The sequence below is a fragment of the Anabas testudineus genome, chromosome 23, assembly GCF_900324465.2.
Source record: "Anabas testudineus chromosome 23, fAnaTes1.2, whole genome shotgun sequence".
NCBI classification, from domain to species: domain Eukaryota; kingdom Metazoa; phylum Chordata; class Actinopteri; order Anabantiformes; family Anabantidae; genus Anabas; species Anabas testudineus.
Genome location: NC_046631.1, coordinates 1247333 through 1265588, shown reverse-complemented (window position 1 = coordinate 1265588; position 18256 = coordinate 1247333). Strand labels below are relative to the sequence as shown.

The following is an 18256-nucleotide window of genomic DNA, read 5'->3' as shown; positions in this document are numbered from 1 at the left end:
CTGAAAACTGTTCAACAACATCCTTCACCTTCATCTAATTCCATACGATCTTCATTAACTATGATGAAGGAATAAGCTAATATACCAATGATACTGGTTTCCCTGCCCTGAGTACACATTGATTATTAATTGAAGAACTAGATCTGACTAAACAGGTTTTATAATACTTCTATTTTCACATAGTTTTTTTACTAATAGAGTTACACTATGCATGCTTTTGCAGGATAAGGACAAAGATAGTTGATCCCTACAACAAGATCGTGGCCAGGATTACTCAGCTTGCCAGACTGCAGGTGAGTCTTTACCACATGCTTCATGATAATTGTGTCACGTTAACGTTTCTGTGGTCGAGTGTGAATCAGTCAGTTTCTCATTTTAAATGGCAGAAGAAATAGACAGTTCTTTGCCAAAGGTTATCAATATATATATATATATTTGATATGAAGCTTTTCTGAACCCACAGAGAAAATCGACACTGTGTAGGAGAGAGGTTCAGCATTTGCCTATATGTAGGCAAGATATTTGTTGTGTGCTGAGCTCCGAGCTGCTGTGTGTGCGTGACTGAGCGAGCACACATGCTTAGCGAGAAACACTGGGCTGCAGTTCTCCTGTTTGTGCAGAGGGAAATCATGATTAAATATTGATGAAACAGCGGCTGTAAAAAGGTCAGTGTGATTCTGAGGTCTCTCTTCTGGGCTAATGGCTCAGTATGGCTCAGAGTTTCTGCGCGTGTATCACCAGCCTCAGTCTCTGGCCTGAGCCTTCAGTATGAGTTGGACGTGACTCAAGCAGCAGTCACTTAGTCACCGGAGAAGCCAAGGCCGCTGTTTGCCATTCTTCCCTTGTCAACAACACAATATCTTCCTCCAAATCCAGTTCAAATGAATAAGAATTAACATGTAATTGTTTTAATAAATTTAAATCCAGGTCACAGTCAGTTTCTTCTGTGTGTCAGATGCATCACTAGTTGACAACTACAGGTTAGCCCATTTTAGTCCTCTGAATCACTGCCCATATCTTTGGTTAGTAAATTGCCATCCTTCTAATCCTCACCTCATACATAATACTAATTTTCCAGAGGTATATGATGCATTGGTAAACTGAAAGCAGAGAAAAGTGAGTGGGGCACTTTCACAGATTTATATAAATGTAATTATTAAATACAATTTAATTCAAAATTTACTAAAGTAAAAATTCCAAGAACATGAATCTGGGCTGTTTGTTCCATAAAGGTGGTGACACTGGTGACCTAGATCCAAGCTTCTCTGTCTGTCCAGCATTGTAGAATCATAACTGTGTCTGCGTGTGATAATGCACACAAAAGCTACTTCATTAAAGAAATATCCCAATAAGATATTATGGCCTAAAGCACTCACATCAAAGTAAAGTAAAGACCACTCTTTTGTTTTTGATTTGTGCAAATGTTTTCTGTCAGCACATTAAGAAGCAGGAATAGCTCCATGGTTACCATATGAGTTGGCATAGCAACAATTCGCATGTCTTTGAAATCAAAGTTGCAGGCATTGCTGACCAACTTGACTGGCTGAGTACCACGTGTGAAACAATAATATTAGAGCCGTTTGCCTTTTCACAATCAGCTCTAAAAGAAAATGCGTGTTAGGAATTTACTTCCACTCACTGATATCTCTGAAGCATGGATAGCTTTATAATATAAGAAGCATAATAAAAGCTGGTGCAACTGGGCAGCTGTTAATGAGTAATAAACTAATAACTTGTGTATAGCAGAAGAGAGGGAGACCTTCAAAGACGTGTCCAAGGCGAGATGGATCTATGATGAGTTTCTTTTGCTGTGTCCTGCCTCCTGGAGCGTGAACAGAAGGCACCAATGATTTACTGCCAGCTGTAGTGCTGTGCTGTTTGGTGGCTACTCCAAACCAGCCCGAGACAGATGCATAGGACAGACTTTATGACAACATAGTAGAACTAGATCAAGAGCGCCTGTGGTCGAGTACATTACATCCCCTGCTGAACTTTCTTGACAATAGGTGATATCACATCCTGACATACTTTCTCTCGTCCTGATCCAGGTAGCCTGTGACCTGCTCCGGAGGATTATTCGGATTTTGTACCTGAGCAAGAGGCTTCAGGGTCAACTTCAGGGTGGCAGCAGGGAGATCACCAAGGCAGCTCAGAGCCTCAATGAACTAGGTAAGGATGTTCATGTTTGCTGATGTCTAATCTATAGTCTGTCTCATCAGTTTCTACAGAAAGTACAACTGTTGTTTGTGTTTTCTAGTAAGCAACACACACCAGGTATGCGCTTTTCACACCAGTGCAGATCCTCCAAGAACACCTTCACACTGCCAATACAGCGGTTTAAATTATTTTCATTGCAAACATTATGAAACTGAGAAGCTAGGCTTGTTGCTCAGGTTTTAATATTCAACACAAACACAAATTTTACCCCAAGGAAAAAAAAAAAAAAACCTCAGCAAAATAAATTAAAAACAGATTAAGTGAACAAACTAGGCCATTTTGTACACGTCTAAAATGCTCTAAAAAATCATACAGTCAAGAATCACACTCTAAACAAAGTTGGGTTGTCCCATGTAGAACACTCCATCATAATATGTTTTAGAAGGTTAAACATTTTCCATATTTCTCATAGCTGTAGTAGAAGTGGACATAAGGAAGACATTTGGCAGCAGAACGTGTTTCTGAAGCAGTGGTAGGCTTCGCTTAAGTCGACACCGCAGATGTGTTTTAGTCTAGAGGATCACAGGAACAGGGGATTGTGCCACAGCTTCTGTGACGACAGGGCTGTTGACCTTTTTAAAAGAGAGCTTCGGGCCTGCTGTGTCAGCTGTAGGGAGCAAGGGACGGGGCTCGGGGATGGCTTTTGCAAATTATGACAGGTTTTGCTGATTTAGCAGTACAGTGAAAAGCAAATACGTTTTAAATTTTAGGAAATCTGACAGACTCATTTATGCCTTTATTTCCATTTTTCTCAATTACTTGATGCCTTGTTTGTTTACCTTAATAGAATTTTGAGCATAAAAAGCTCTGTGATAAGACTATGTTATTGCCTCTTTGTTTCTTTTCCTGTTAGGTTCAGAAATCCTTATGATGGCTTTATGACTACCTACAAAATGCTAAATTATATCAGTGGCGCTTTGCTGTCCTGGTCTTTCAGAGCCTTTTCTGTTCTTGTGCTAGGGTTCTCGAATGTTCTTTAATGTATTGTATGAATGAATCACACAAATTTTACTGCCCACTGAACACCCAAATACCTTATTATAATACAGAATGAAGGTGGGGTCATACTGCACACATCATTAAAGTTTCATCCAGCACAGCATTTGACTAAATCTTGAGACCCATGTGTTAACATTTTTACTGCAAGGTCAAAGTGCACCTGAAATAAACTAATAGAAGGAATAATTTACATAATGCAGATTATACATAACACTGTTTAAAGAAAAGTTCACCTCAAAATAGAAATACTCAAACTAAACACACAATGATGTTTTGCCCATATGTTTACAAAAGTGAAATGAAGCAGTCTTCTTAATACAGCTCCATAGCAAACTCATAGCATTATCATACATTATTGAGACCCTCTTTGCGACCATATGTCAGGTATTTACTGGTGTTTTTTTCTGGTTTAGTCCCTGTAACACATTTCTATTAGGGGTGTAATGCTTCAGAGACCGCAAAACTTAGTTTAGTCTTCCAGAATCCTGCTCCACTTCCTCATTTTTATTCAAATACTCTCTCAATACATCCTCAGATTCAAACTCGATACAATATCCTAGAAATCTAGTATTTCTTGTTGTAAGACGACCTATAAATGACCTTTGTGTAAAGAAAGTAACATTGTGTCCAGAGTATCATTAGCCACATTGTCGAGACAGTACAGAGTATGGATGATCGGTATTTTGAGAGACCCCTCACTCCCCAAAAAAACATAACAAAAAAAAAAAAAAAAAAAAACGAAAGCGAAAGCGAAGTAAAAACCAAATTGTTGCTCAAAAGTTAGGATTTGTATCAAACCATGGATCTAGAGAATCACTACACCCCTAATATCTACAGTCGTATCTTTGGCATACTTTGATATTCCACTTTCTGCACTAACTAGTCATTTGCTTTTATTGACTGGAAACCAGCCCATCATGAAATGCCTGTGCGAGCTTGTGAGCTAGATGCTGCTGCCCACGGCTTTACAGGGAGGTGCTTGTTCAGAACAAGCAGGGCTTAACTAGATGGACTTGTGGGCTAGTACAAGTGAGCTGTAACCTCAAATGTGCTTCTACTTCTTGATGCGTTGCTGAAAATGTTATTGCCAGCATTCATATGCTTTGACCTACATTTTTAGGTGTTTGGGTCCTCAGTTAGTTTGTTTGTATGTTGGACAGTATTTGATAATGAATAAAGACCGATTTAGAGGGGCAACTCTGTTAAAGATGCCAAAAATTTCCAACCAATATCAAATTACCTTTCTTTCCATAACTAAATGTTTTCGTAAGTTTCACTCTAACTAGGTAGTATGACTTGTTGTCTACCACATCTCTGGTCACAATAGCTGAATTTAAATATGGGATGAAAAGCAATAATAATAATGCATAATGGCACACATTCTGATAGAATGTTTTAAAGGCATTTGTGGAGTTGCAGTTGTTTGTACACTAAAAGAATGAAGTAGTTGTGTGTGGAATAAGAAAAATAGAACTTGAAAGTCCTTGCATAGTTTCAGACTAGAGTGCCTGATTCAGGAAGCTACATAAACCCTTGAATGCCACTCATTTATTGTAGAGAACTAAGAAGTAGGAGATAGTCAGCCTTTCCTTTATTTTGGTAAAAAAAAGTCCTTCAAGTAGTGGACATGAGCAATAAACAATATATTTCTGTTTCTGCTTAAAATAAGGTGCTCACAGTTCACTCTCATCTGGCTGTCGCTCCCACTGCATCAAAGGATATTTTGCATTTAAGTTTCCTTGTAGTGTAGCTTACTGCAGTTTGTATTTGTCAAACTCAGCAAGGGGACACGGGGCTAAAAAGCCAGGTGTCATTCACAAATAATGACAGCTGTTGCTGTCTCAGCTTATGAATGTGTAAAAATGTTACTGTCAGATGTCACTGCCTAACATGGGAATACATCATATAAAGGAGGAAGTTACACAGCACTACACTACATTACACATTTTAAGGGAACATCAAAGCTCTAATCATTCCCTTTTTATGAGTGCAGTGACACATAATGTGATCTCAGCTACCCTTTTGTCTTAGCACTTCATAGTCTTGCTTAGTATTATCTAGTAATAGTTGGATATGTTCCTAGAACCGTGTGACCTTTTGGTGTCAGGAAAAGTGATATTGATATCACCGCCACCAGTTATCTGTGTGCCATACTGCACTTCGCTATCACAAGGCATTAGGTGTGACAATGTGTTTTCAGCAGCCTGTGCCTGCTAGCCTGTGACCACTTCTCACAGACGCACACACACACACACACACACACACAGGATTGCATGAATTCCATTGGCTGCAAAAAGCTTTTAAACATGGTAAGTGTCCTTAGTTTTCTCTAGTATAGCAGCAAGCTTGTATAGGTGATACAGTGTCAGCTTCTTGTCTCTGCTGTGCCTTTCAGTTGTTGCCCAACAATTCCAACAATTTTTCAAGTAGGCTTTGCTGCTTCGTGTCTTGTTTTGGTTCACACACTGGCTAGTCCTATAATAAGTTTTTTATGGGTCCTAAATCTTTTTCTGGAGTAGCTAAAGGGAATGATTTTAATAAAGTTTAACATTTAATTTCAGTGCTATTTCCTTAACATAGAACTTACCACAATTGAAAAATCTCTAATATAAACCTATATGGGTGCTGTATATCTAAAGTATACGAAGTTATGCCCACAAACACAGACATTTGTCATCAGTAGAAGAGGGATACTAATTTTGCTTTGTAGATCTCCTGACTTGATTTCACCATGAGCCTGATATGTTGTTTTTAGTGTTAGCTAGGGTGCCATGGAATTTGGTTCACATATTGAAGCACCTCCTCACTGTAGTCAATTTGTGATCCTGTCACTTTTCCTCCAGCACTTCATGGTTTTTAAATTTCCGTTTATCCACTACCCAGGTCTATAACCAAATACTTGCAAAAGCAAGAAACAGCAATGACATTCTTACCAGCTCTAGCTGTACTTTGTGTTATCATGGGGGTGGCAGAACCCAGTTGGTAGAGCAGTTGTCTATGAACCCCAGAGTTAGTGGTTTGGTTTGATTTGGTTCCTCCAAGGTACCTTCATCTGATTTTGTTGATCCAGCACCTAAATTATAGTTATAGTTCTATAATTTATAGATATGCACAATGATTGACAAAGATAGCAAATAAACTTACTAAGTTTAGCCACTCATGGTGTCAGTTCCAATAGAAGTTACCATTTGGTATTAAATTCTGATTATCAGTGTGGCTTGTTTGTTGTTGCTGCTTTACTGATAGGACAATGTGGCCACTATAAGCACATAATTAGACAGCTGCACTGACGTGTCAATATGGTATACAGTGATGGCCCGAATGTCATTACTGACAAATACACTAATAGAGTAATATATACGTAATTTTGTTAGTAATACAGATTATCTTAACACACAGTACTGTAGTTTCCAAAGGCTGCCCCTCAGATGTCACAGACCCCCAGTGGTCTGGTGTGTTCTTTCATATATCTAGTTCTGCATGAAGAAGCAGAATAATAGGGGATACTGACACATATTGTGCCTTTGGTTGTTTATTAGAAATGGTGACAAACAATATAAGGTATTCTATGACTGTACATAGTTATTTGTCTTGCTCGAGTTAACCAGAGAACAACACGCACCTTTGGTTAGATACAGAGTTATAACTGAATTGTCCTTTAGAGCACTCCATTACATTCCACAATAAATAGCAATAAATTACCCTCTTCAGCTGTAATTGTTCAGCTGTAAATGCAGTCTTGAACTCACAAACATTCTGTTGCTGGCAGTTTCCCTTTTTGCAGTTTATGTGATGATTATATTAAGGAAACACCATCATTTATGTTTTTACCTATTCCTCAGAAAACAGATCTTTTCTGTGTTCCTTTTTCTTCAGTCATATTTTTTTGTGTTCCCTTAGTAAGCTGCCCAAAATATATGTATGCCATTGTTAATGAGCTTATTTAGTTTTAAGTTGTTAAAAAGCCGTCTTTGTTCCATAAATATTTCCACAATACTTTTCACACTTTATCTTCCTAAAAAACACCAGTCTTTTCTCAATTGTCACCTCTAAAAGTCCCACAGAGATTTACAACAAAAATTTGACATATTTACATTTTATTTAATCCCATTATTCTGCATCCTGTGAGCATAGACATTTTTGTCTAGCTTCTGTGTCCTCGAAGGTGACCTTCTTATTTCTCCTGGGGTCAATCCATGAGTTGTGGATGACCACATTGTTAGGTGTTGGGTCAGCTTCAACCACAGACACCACCCTTTTCTTCATCTTGCTCTTCAAGACCTTTTGGAACTTCTGCCGCGTGAAAGCATAGAGGAGTGGATGAAAGATGGTGGTACCATAGGCCATTACAAGGAAGCCCAAGCGGAGGCGGGCAGTTAAATCACTGGGCCCAGTGCTGAGAATGATGGTGTTGAGCACAGTTATTGGAGTCCAGCAAAGCAGGAATGTGGAGATAATGAGGAGAGACATCCTGAAGACTCGTTTTTGTCTCTCTCGTCTTTCCCGATGGCGCTTTACTGCTCTCCTTAGGGCAATAATGACAGACACTGAAGCCCGCATGCCCAAAGGTGCATTCCCACCTGCCCTGACTCCTGTGCTGCTCTGTGAAGCGTCGGTCGACTCTGCATGTGTTGCAGTGCTTAAAGAGATAGTATTTTTACTCTTTTGCTTTTTTTTAGGTAGGTTGTGCTGAAAACGTGTTCCAATACGAATATTAAGCGCTTGAAGGATCTTGTAGTAAGTCACCAGCATTACCACAGCTGTAAAAAAGAATATTGGGATCTGTGCAAGCAGGTGGTAGTACAAACCTAGCTCTGTGTAGTACTCATTTGTATGTGCATCTGTAACCACCTCAGTTTGGTTCACAAGGTCCGAACCAGAATTAATAAAAAAGCCTACTTCCATAAAGGGAACCAGGAAACTGAAAAAGGATATAGCCCAAATGGATCCCAGCAGAGCCACAGCTCGGCCCATTGTAAGCACACGGTTTGCGGGCCGCACTGAGATGTCATATCGGTCCACAGTGATGGCAAGGACGTTGGCAGCAGTAGCAACACTTGCAAAGGAAACGCAGGCCTCATGGAAACAGCTTATCATGGCTGTGTCTGCCTCCATAGGAAGTAGCACCACCACGGCTGTCAGAGGGATACAGCATACACATACCTGTAGGCATACAAGAATTCCAGTCACATCCTAGATCTAGATATATTGTTTTCCATTTATTATTGAGGTTATTAATATTAGAAATGAGCACCAGATAAAGCTAGAACATATGCCCTGTTACATGTGGATTCAAAAGAACATCATATGATTGTGTCAATCCAAACTAATCATTATCATGCTTCTACACCAGAATTATCACAGATGTCATACCTTACTATTAATTGCCTTAGCACTGTTACCTCATAGTTAATTATAACTACAAAAGGTTTGGACATGTAAATGAAAATATTCAGAGATATAAAATGTTTGCCTTTTGCCTGTAGTACAGTTATCAAATGCATATGTATGGCACCTGACAATAGAGGTGGACAATGGGGGAAGTGCGTTTAGTTGATCAAGTATTTCAAAATTGCAAAATAAAAAGAAAGTTAAGAATTTTAATTCACCAACAAAGCAGGTGTATGTAAAATGTATTTGACATCTAAATCTGTTGTAATGAATTTGTCAGAACCACCAACCACATCAGAAAGAGATCACCAGTGTGGGTGAATAAGAGAGAGTGCACATATGGACAAGAAAAATGTGAAACTGAAACACAATGTTATGTAGACCTGTCAACAAAAAGTACATCAGCTCATCAGTACTAAATTCCACACTACCAGTCCTCAGGCTATACTGTATTTTAATAAAGTAATAAATTCCTGTTTTCTGCAGTTTGGGACTCACCAACACATCAACGACATGCAGGTTCATGGTGATGATGTTGGAAACAGAGCTGATGAGGTTCTGTTTCATACAGTAGAGGACCAGAACAGTAAGATTGGAGCTCAGGCCCAAAACTATCTCCAAAATCAGGAAGCCTGTCAGAGAAACCTAGCAGCAGAACAGAAAAGAACATAATTGAAATTAAGCCTTTTAGTGTGGCATTATAATTTTAGTTTATACATTTTTTCATTATTAATAACAGGAAAGATTTGATTTATACTTTTATAAAACAAAGTTTTTTTCTTATACTTAAATATTCAACCCATGAATTAGTTAGTTGGTTAATTTACCAAATTCCTAAAAATATCAAATACCTAAGGAAACTCTGGGTTGATTATCCAGGAAGCAAATATCATCACATAATGCTGATTTCATTTAGCAATCAACTATGTGTGTATAAGGCTTTAGCAGTACCTGGAAGCTAATGGGGTAGATAGCCTCAGAGGAAGACATGTCAAGGTCATAGGGGACAGCAGTGTCAAGCACCGTCATGTTGCTCATTGTGGCTGCAGAGATCACCACTGGGGATGTGCGCATTATCCTGATAGGATGAATAGGCCTAGGGTTTGCACAGAAACGGTCTTGATTAAAAAGTGAACCATGGTATAGTAAATGTTACTAGATGATTTTTAACTGTAACTAGATCAGCAAGCTTGCAGCTAGTACCGCCTTTTGCTCTTTGTTAAGAATGTAATGTAAACATGCAATGGGAGTCAGATTACTAAAACAGCTAAAGGGCTGTTAATAGTATGGTATTCAATACTCTTGACATTGCTGCTTCAATAATAATTTATCTATTCATATATCTTTACTTTTTACTTTGGTAAAAATCCACAATATATATATATATATATATATATATATATATATATATATATAGAAATGAAAGCAAAAAAGGAAAAAAAAATATGTGTCTTGTCTGTAAAAATGAGCTTTTACAGGATATCTGGAAGTTGAGTCATGATCTATCCAGATAAATTAATCTAGATGAATAAGAATCTTCACCGACTATGGATACTTACTAATTTTAACTCATTGAAACAGCATGAGGAGCAACAAAATACACACTTTGTATTTTTCCCCGTGGTTGACATTCAGTTTTCTTGGAAACATTAGAAATATAGGCCCTAATTGCATAACAAGGGACTTGTGACAAACAAGGTCGTCCAAGTTGAAAGCTCTATACAATAGCTATCATCCTGCACATACTTGTAAGCCAGTTAAAAAAGATGCTAACAATGAAGGCTCTAAGCACTTTCTAAGAATTTTCTATGGTGTTGATTGAGATGTTTGGTACTAGTATTAAAATTAGTACATGCCATAAAGTAAAAGTGCCTCAAATGTCCAGTTTATATCAGGGGATATTAGCTTTTCTGACCTAGACAAGGTAGGTTAAGGCAAAGCACAGGCAAACCAAGAAAAATCTATCAAAGTGTAGTTGCAAAGCATCAAGTAGCATCTGATATTCCCTTCTCCTACACCTTTCCAGCATAAGATCAGTTAAAATTTGTTTCTTCTCAGAAAGGTTTAAAGAATCTGTCTGGCAAACAAGCGATCCGAGAAGCCTGGTTTGCTTGCTGGCCATAAACAAACCAAATGCAACAATACTAGAATAGGCGGTTTTTCGACCTTGGGATCTCTTATGGTTTGGACTGCAGGGAAAACTTGAGTACAGGTGTGATACCAGACTTCAACTCACCACTCCCTCCCAGCAGTGACCTCTCCAGCTCAGCAGCGAAAGAAGTGGTCACAAGGAATTTGCTGTCTCATGTCAAAACATCCACCATATCCCGACTTTACAAGATGACTCTTCGTTCTTCTACTTGATTTGCAGCATTCTTTGTGTCAACATTTTGAAATTTCACAGACAGTGAAAAGACTTCCATGGGTTTTAGCTTACTGGCTCCTCTCAGGCGGAAGGAAAAGTCTGTTTGTGAAATACACAAAGCAACACACACCCACCCATCATAGGGGGGCATGTGGTTTGCAACATAAGCGGTGCACTAAGATCAATGCTTTCTTTCATGCAAAGCTCTGTCTCATTATTGTCCGTTGTGCTTGGACTGTTAGCTCTAGTGTCATCCCCGCCTAAAATGATGCCAGTGTCAGAACAATCCTCCTCTTTCCACTACTCTCCACTCAGGTACATTCTTCAAACTTGTCCCTTTATTTAGCTGGGTGTGATGCATGTCCTTATATGGTACATAACTTCATACATCAGGTTTGTGATTTGTTATTCCTCGGTACAATGAAGGGAGAAAGTAGAGATGGCAAATGCTAGGTTCCAAAAGAAAGAGAAAACACGTTTGCGTGGTTGATCCACCATACTATACCCAGCTGAACCCTGAGTTGCACTAAAAGCAAGGGACTAATCCCTTGACTCTTGGACACCCGCAGCCCTCTTACTGCTACTTGATCCTTTACAGACTGCAGGAGAGGAATAGATTGAAGTAGAGAGTGATGTCATGTTCCTTTCTCATCATCCTCGTTATCCCCTTTCCTTGTATTTGTCCGTCGTCACATTCCATCTTTGATCCTACAAAGGGGTGAAGGGTGGAGATTTTTAGTGAAACAGAACAAAAGAAAGAAATTTGTCCTGTCTTGAAATTAGTTTCCCTGTTGCATCACATGTTCACCATGTTATTTGAACTTATCTATCATCCCCCGACAGATAGCTTGCTCTTTCTGCCCTAATTGGACGCCTGTGTCTGTGAGTGTTTGAGCAAGTGTTCGCATGTGTGCCGAATGTATGTTTAATCAGTTTTTGATGCCTCGTCTTTTGTCTTTGATGGCTCTCGTCATGTGGTGTTGAGCAAATCAGTGGTGAACACTGTGAATGGGGTCTCTGCTCACCCTCTCAGTGTATGGAATAATTTGCTGTCTAACTCTCACAACAATGGGCCACACACTGTCACATATTGTTCGATCAGATTGTTTCTGATAAATACAAGAATACAATATATAATTTTGTGACCGTATGTTTTTAGACAACACTTAATATTTATAGCATGAGGTTAAATCCAATGAAGTGTGACCCATGCACCAAAATTATTACTATTATACTATTATTCTTAAGGGTGCAGTCCAAGATGAGCGAGATAAATCTGTGATCCATGATGTTTTGAATCCACAAATTAATGCTTTTTCATCAAACCGTTATCCCAAATGTAACTACAAGACCAAATGCCATAATACCCAAAACATAAATTTTACTTACTATTTTTAAGTCATTCCTATTTATAGTAGTAAGATTGCAAGTTTATTGAAACTTTTTTAGGAACGGGTGACACACTTTCTACATCCTACTGCAACTGATTCAAACAAACAGTAGGCTTCACAAAAAAACAAGCAATGCCTGCAGCATATAACATTTTGCTGAAGTGTTGGGGACATATTGACAGGCGTGGGCATATTCTAACCATAACCATGCAAAACCTACACCTAAAACCAACCAACCAATCACATTCAGTCAGATTGGACACCTACTACTCTACACCTACTACCTACTACAAAGCTGCCTTTAGGCTGCATTTACATAAAGTATACTTTTTAAGAGCTTCCTGGATCTGTGGCGACTATTAAATCAGTGAATTTGAAAGAATTTGTCAGTTAGTAGATAATGAAAAGGGCATCTTATTTAATACCCATAATTGGCCAGTCATTAATTAAGCATTATTGAGCATTTTGCCTCTCTAACATTGCACTAAAGTTTGCCAAGTGTGCCTTTGTGCTGGTACATAGGCTGGTTTAGCAGCTTTACACATTTGTATATTCTGTGTGGTGATTAGTTTGCATTTTGTGAAAAAAGTATTTGTGTGTTTTCAAAGCCAAACCAGCTCCATGCAAGTAAGTACATTTAACATTTACAGGCACAAGATTAAGTAATAGCACTGTTTGCAATTGTTTTGTTTTTTTGCATAAATTGGTGGTGAAATGTAATCTGATCCCCTATAAAGTCCAAAACATCTACTAACCCAATTTTTCTAAGCTGATGTAACACAAACCACCCTATATGTGTGTCTGAACAAACATATAGGCTGACCATGGAGAAAGTAAATGAAACACTAGGACGTCTGATGTTATTGAACACCAAATTGAGTCAGATCTTGGAAAACCCGGAGTCCAATCAATGAAACAAGAATCAAGGGGTAGTGCAGAACTACTTGATGTATAAAATACCCAAACTATGTCAGTGTGCTATTTACAAGCAGCCTTGCAAAAAAGTATTACAATCAGGACTTTTTGATTTGGGAAGGGCTACAGAATAATATCATAGTTATGGGATATTCATCAGTCCACAGTTTGTCTATAAATGGAGATGATTTGATACTGTGGCTACTCTCCATAAAAGTGGGATGCCCAGCCAAGATCACTTCAAAAGCACAAAGCAGAAATGTCATCCAAGATTAACAGCTACAGACTTCATGATTTGGGGCTACTTTGCTGCTACTATCTTGCAATTATGGACTTTGATGCTGGGTGATGAAGGAGGACAATGACTCTAAATATTAAAGTAAATCTACTACAGATTGACTTCACAAAATATGCCTATTGGAGTGGCCCTGCAGAGCCCAAACTTCAACCCAATAGAGATGCTATAGAATGATCACAAGAGACCCATTTACATCAGAACAGGTGCAGGTCTAATCCACAGAAATCCCTTATTATTGCCAAAGGTGGTTCAACCAGTTATTAAAATATTGTTATCATTACTTTATGCACCATCATTCTGTATGTTTAATTGATGTGGTCAAAAAAGACTGCTTGTGTTTTATCAGCTTATAAATATTGTGTATTTACATTTCGCATTTCGAGACCAATTTTTGCCAAAAACTGTGACTGTGCAGTTACTTTTTCTTGACTTTTTATATAACTGTATTTATATATTACATATAAAGTTAGGTATTATATACATTTTGTAGTATTTTTTTTAGTTCTTTGGATCTTTAAGCCTTCGCTGACTTTTTGACTTTTTCATTTTCAGAGTTTATTATATTTTGCTCCTTTGACACGTGCAAAATAGCTTTATTTAAACTTAATATTTGGCTTTCTGGTTTAATGCAACATCTTTTTGGCTTAATGCAGCTTCTTTTCTCGTCTTGTCTTTTGTCTGTATTTTCTCTTACATAAAATATTTGTCCTCTGGACGACCTCATTGTTAGAACGGTTTCAAATGAGTTCGGTCTACTGTCACCGTCTTATTAGTGTTGTGTTGCATGAGGTTTCCTACATTAAGTGAGCTGGGCTCTTTGGGAGGCAGTGAACTCAGCTTAGCTTTTGAAGATTCATGTTCCTCGCTGTTTGACAGCTACTCATTTAGTCTAATTATTCTCCACTCAAAATAATCACTGCTAGAAAATCGTGAGTCATGGTTTTAACAACATGTCAGCATGCTGTGTGTTTATCTAGAGCTGAATGTGTTGATTTTACACTGCCTTCGTGCACAACACATTTACACTGGTTTGTCAGCACGCCGATAACGGTGTTAGTATGTGATTGTTGTGTGTGTTGGTTTACCTTTAGAGAAAGACCATTCCTCAGTTCCTTGGTCTCTCGGAGTGCTTCCCTTCCCTGTAGGGCTTTGTAATCTCAATCCCCAAAGATAGCGTAGTGCCCACAGGTGGTAAGCCTGAGTGGCTGAGGTTTAGCTTAGTAGTCCATCATTCAAGGATCTTACGCCACACTGTTGATTTACTTCAGGATGGAAATTTGAGTGGTAGAAAGTATGCAGCCACAGATCCTGGAGGGAATGAGATACTGACACTGCTGCTCTGCCTCCCCCTCTCTTCTCTTTGCTCTGCTTCTTTTTCTGTCAGTCTGTCTCTCCGTCCTGCTTCCTGCCTCTCTCTGTATCTGCCTCCAGTAGCCCTTCCTACTCATCCATCGCTCCCTCCCCCTCCTTCTCCCCACTCTGAAACTGTCTTCTCTTTTTTTTCTTTTACACCCCTGCACTTTACTAATTGGACTCACAAAGCAGATTTTACACTTTCTTCATATCTTTTCACTCCCATTCCTTATGTTTTTTTTCTTTTTATTTCACATCTATGTTTGTGCTGCCTATACTTTTCCTGTCATTGTTTCCAGCATATAGGACAACACAGCCTTATTGTCGTTGAGTCCTTATTGCTTTCCCTTTTCCTATGAAAATCTTTCCGAAAGTTTGTTTGCCTTTGTTAAAGGACACAGGTTTCCAGGTAGGAAGTGGTGACCATGACAATAGTACGGACAGCATCCTTCCTCTTAGGACTTTGGCCACGCCTCAGCTGTTTGTGTTTACATAGCACCTGCTTGATGGTACATGCTTAATTGTCCCAATCTGGCTACCATTGGAGCAGTCACTGTGTTGCCCTTATTGCCTGGCGAGCCTATCTGCAAGGTAGCTAGTGAGTGGACTAATTACAACTACTTGGCATTGGCATGGCAACAACAGCACTGTTAGCCAAAGCAAACACAGACTGATGGATCAGAATTCAAATCAGGGCTTGTCTGTTGTCTTCCAGGATATTCTCTTCTACACTCATAATACCAGAATTCTTGATTTTTCACATCTCCCCAATCTGGTCATTGTATCTTGACTCTTCATCTCTCGCTCTTTGTCTGTTTATTCAAGGAGTGTAAAGCAAAGATGATGGTTTCCAGTCCGACTGTTTTACTGACATGCGCAACTCAGTGGGAGGCATGTTTTTCCCCAGATACAAGTCGTTAGTGAGAGGGAGATACTGTAGATGGCAGACAGCAGGGTTATGGAGAGCAAGAAAAGACAGTTGCACACTGTTTCTCTGTTCAAACATGTGCATGATGTGTGAAAGGCTAGTTTCACACCTAAAATTGCTATAAGCACAATAGAGTGCAACAGAATTGCTTCATAAATGTTTAATGAATGCATTAAAATTGCAACCTGATATCTTGGCTTTCTGCTTTCAAGCCTGAAGGATGCTGTATTTTAAGTCCCCAGCTACGCTATTTCTAACAGGGGTGCATATGAGTGAACACAAGTGCATGGCTGTGTTTGTGTGCACTTTATAGACCAGTGAATCATGATACCTTATAGTGTTAGAAACAGCTTTGAACAAGGTCAAGATTGCAATAGTCTTTAGAGTTAATAACTTATGTAACAATTATTGGAAAAGTAAATCTTGGCAAAACATGCTCATTTGGAAAAGGTCTATGTTAATTTTAGGCACAGCAACCAACACAACCCATTAAACCAAAACTGAAGTCCCATGCTGTATGTTCTTACTGGCAAGCAGACAGGGATTACTTTGATTTATGTTATTGTTAGAAACACATGAATCAGCAACTGTTGGACTGAGGCTAAGCTTGAGTCATCAAAATTAGGATGCAGAGGCTGTATCATAACAAATAAAAGTAGCTATGCACATTTAGTCAAAAACAAAATTATATTTTAAGAAGAGATAAGAATTACTAAAATGTTGCTAGAAAGTGTATACAGTATTAACACTGGAAATATTAAGAGATGATTGTCAAATTTTATTTGCATTTTGCACAATTAAACTAGCTCTATAGCTTATTTCCTTCAGGCAAGTGTTGCATGGTTAATCTAATCCCAATTGCGATGTTAGCTCGTGTGATTACATAATTCCAAAAGGCTGTAATTTAATTAAATAAATATGTCCATGTGTGAACGTGACAACCTGTTCTGTGTGCAGTTTGCTAATTGCCTACACGCACAATAAAGAGATGAGCAGTCAGTCGCTGCTTCACATGAATTCTCGGTGTGCGGTGTTGTCAATTTAGCTCCATTGTCATTAGAGTTAGTGACTTTTTAGATGCCTTTAGCGACCTCAAAAAGAGACCAACGACAAATCTAGACACTTTTTGGTGAGATAGTGTGTGGGGAACAGCAGAATAAAGATTGAATGAGCTGTGAATAGGTTGAAAGGACCATCAATGTATCCCTATTGTTTGTCCCATGAAACTACTTATTCTTTGTTTTTGTTAAAGTTAAAGGTAGATTAATTATGACTATTTAGATTTAATTTTAACTTAGCAAAACATGCATGGAGATCAGCAGTTTAAGTTAATTCGATGACGTGTTCGGATTAACTGATTCATGATCATAGGATTCTTGATAACTAATTAAGTTGACTCTTTATTATATGACAATTGCAATATTGTCCACAATAATTATAATATGAATTTTGCATGAAATCGTGCAGCCCTTCTTCAGGCAAAGTTCATTGCCTGAAGGAAATGGAAAAAATAAACGCATATGTTCTTGCTTGACAAAAAGCAGACACACACATACACTTGTTTTGGTAGTTATCCATGACTGAGTATTACAAGGTGGACAAGGACATCAAATATGAATGTGTTGTTTTGTGAGCCAAGCTAATGCTTGCAACGTTATTTTAACCATTAACATTAAATTGTTTTTAAGCAGGAGAAATGTTTCTGGCACAGTTCTAAAATCTATCAAGTGTATTACCTTACAGTTGCAGCCCATGGCAAATGTAAAAGTGTAGCCAATGAAATTAGAAGATAGAACGTGTCCAAGTTATCTGTAGGTATTATTATGAATTTGAAACAGTGCATATACGGTATATGTCTGGATATTTACTTATATCCATCAATGTGCTCTAACATTTAGCAATTCCTAACACTGGTGAATATCACACCACAATCAGAAAGTGTTACAGTTGTTACATAAATAAATTTATTGACACAGATGTGGTTAGAGCTCAGGCAGAGAATGAGTAAATGAGAGAATAGTTTGCTACCTGTAGTAAGAGCGCTTTTTTGTTCACTGTGACATGTTGGGATCATCTGTGTGGAGGAGTCCCAGGATTTATTGGTATTATTTTACCAGCTGTTAGTGTAAAGTTGTCCTTTGATGCACTTGAATTTATTGATGGAGAAAGGGTTTGTGATAGATAAAAGGAAAGGTAATTTTCTTGAAATGTAAATGCAACTGAAAGGACTTAAATTGTTCAAAATACAAACCTTACAACCATTATAAAGCAATGCGATTAGTCATTTAATAAATTATTTAAACCATATTACTTAACTTTTTTTTTAACAAAGTTAAAATCATTTGGCGCATTTCTGAAACCATATGAGCACACAGATGGGCAGCAGTGAAGTGGATTAG

The 18256-nt window shown here is 38.3% G+C and overlaps 2 protein-coding genes across 2 annotated transcripts in view; one reads left to right on the top strand and one right to left on the bottom strand.

Moving 5' to 3' along the window:
* The window catches only part of cog5 (component of oligomeric golgi complex 5), a 43295-nt gene that overhangs the window by 3586 nt on the left and 21453 nt on the right, over positions 1-18256 (top strand). The window contains exons 5-6 of the mRNA XM_026362582.1: positions 224-293; positions 2049-2169. Coding sequence (XP_026218367.1) covers positions 224-293; positions 2049-2169 — 191 coding nt within the window. The remainder of the gene's footprint in view (positions 1-223; positions 294-2048; positions 2170-18256) is intronic.
* On the bottom strand, positions 6727-14918 carry LOC113163713 (G-protein coupled receptor 22-like). The gene is made up of 5 exons (XM_026362586.1): positions 14662-14918; positions 10844-11680; positions 9559-9703; positions 9106-9252; positions 6727-8379 (listed from the first exon to the last, which is right to left on the bottom strand). Exons 3-5 carry the CDS (start codon positions 9679-9681, stop codon positions 7327-7329), a joined length of 1323 nt encoding a protein of 440 aa, XP_026218371.1. The 5' UTR covers positions 9682-9703; positions 10844-11680; positions 14662-14918; the 3' UTR covers positions 6727-7326.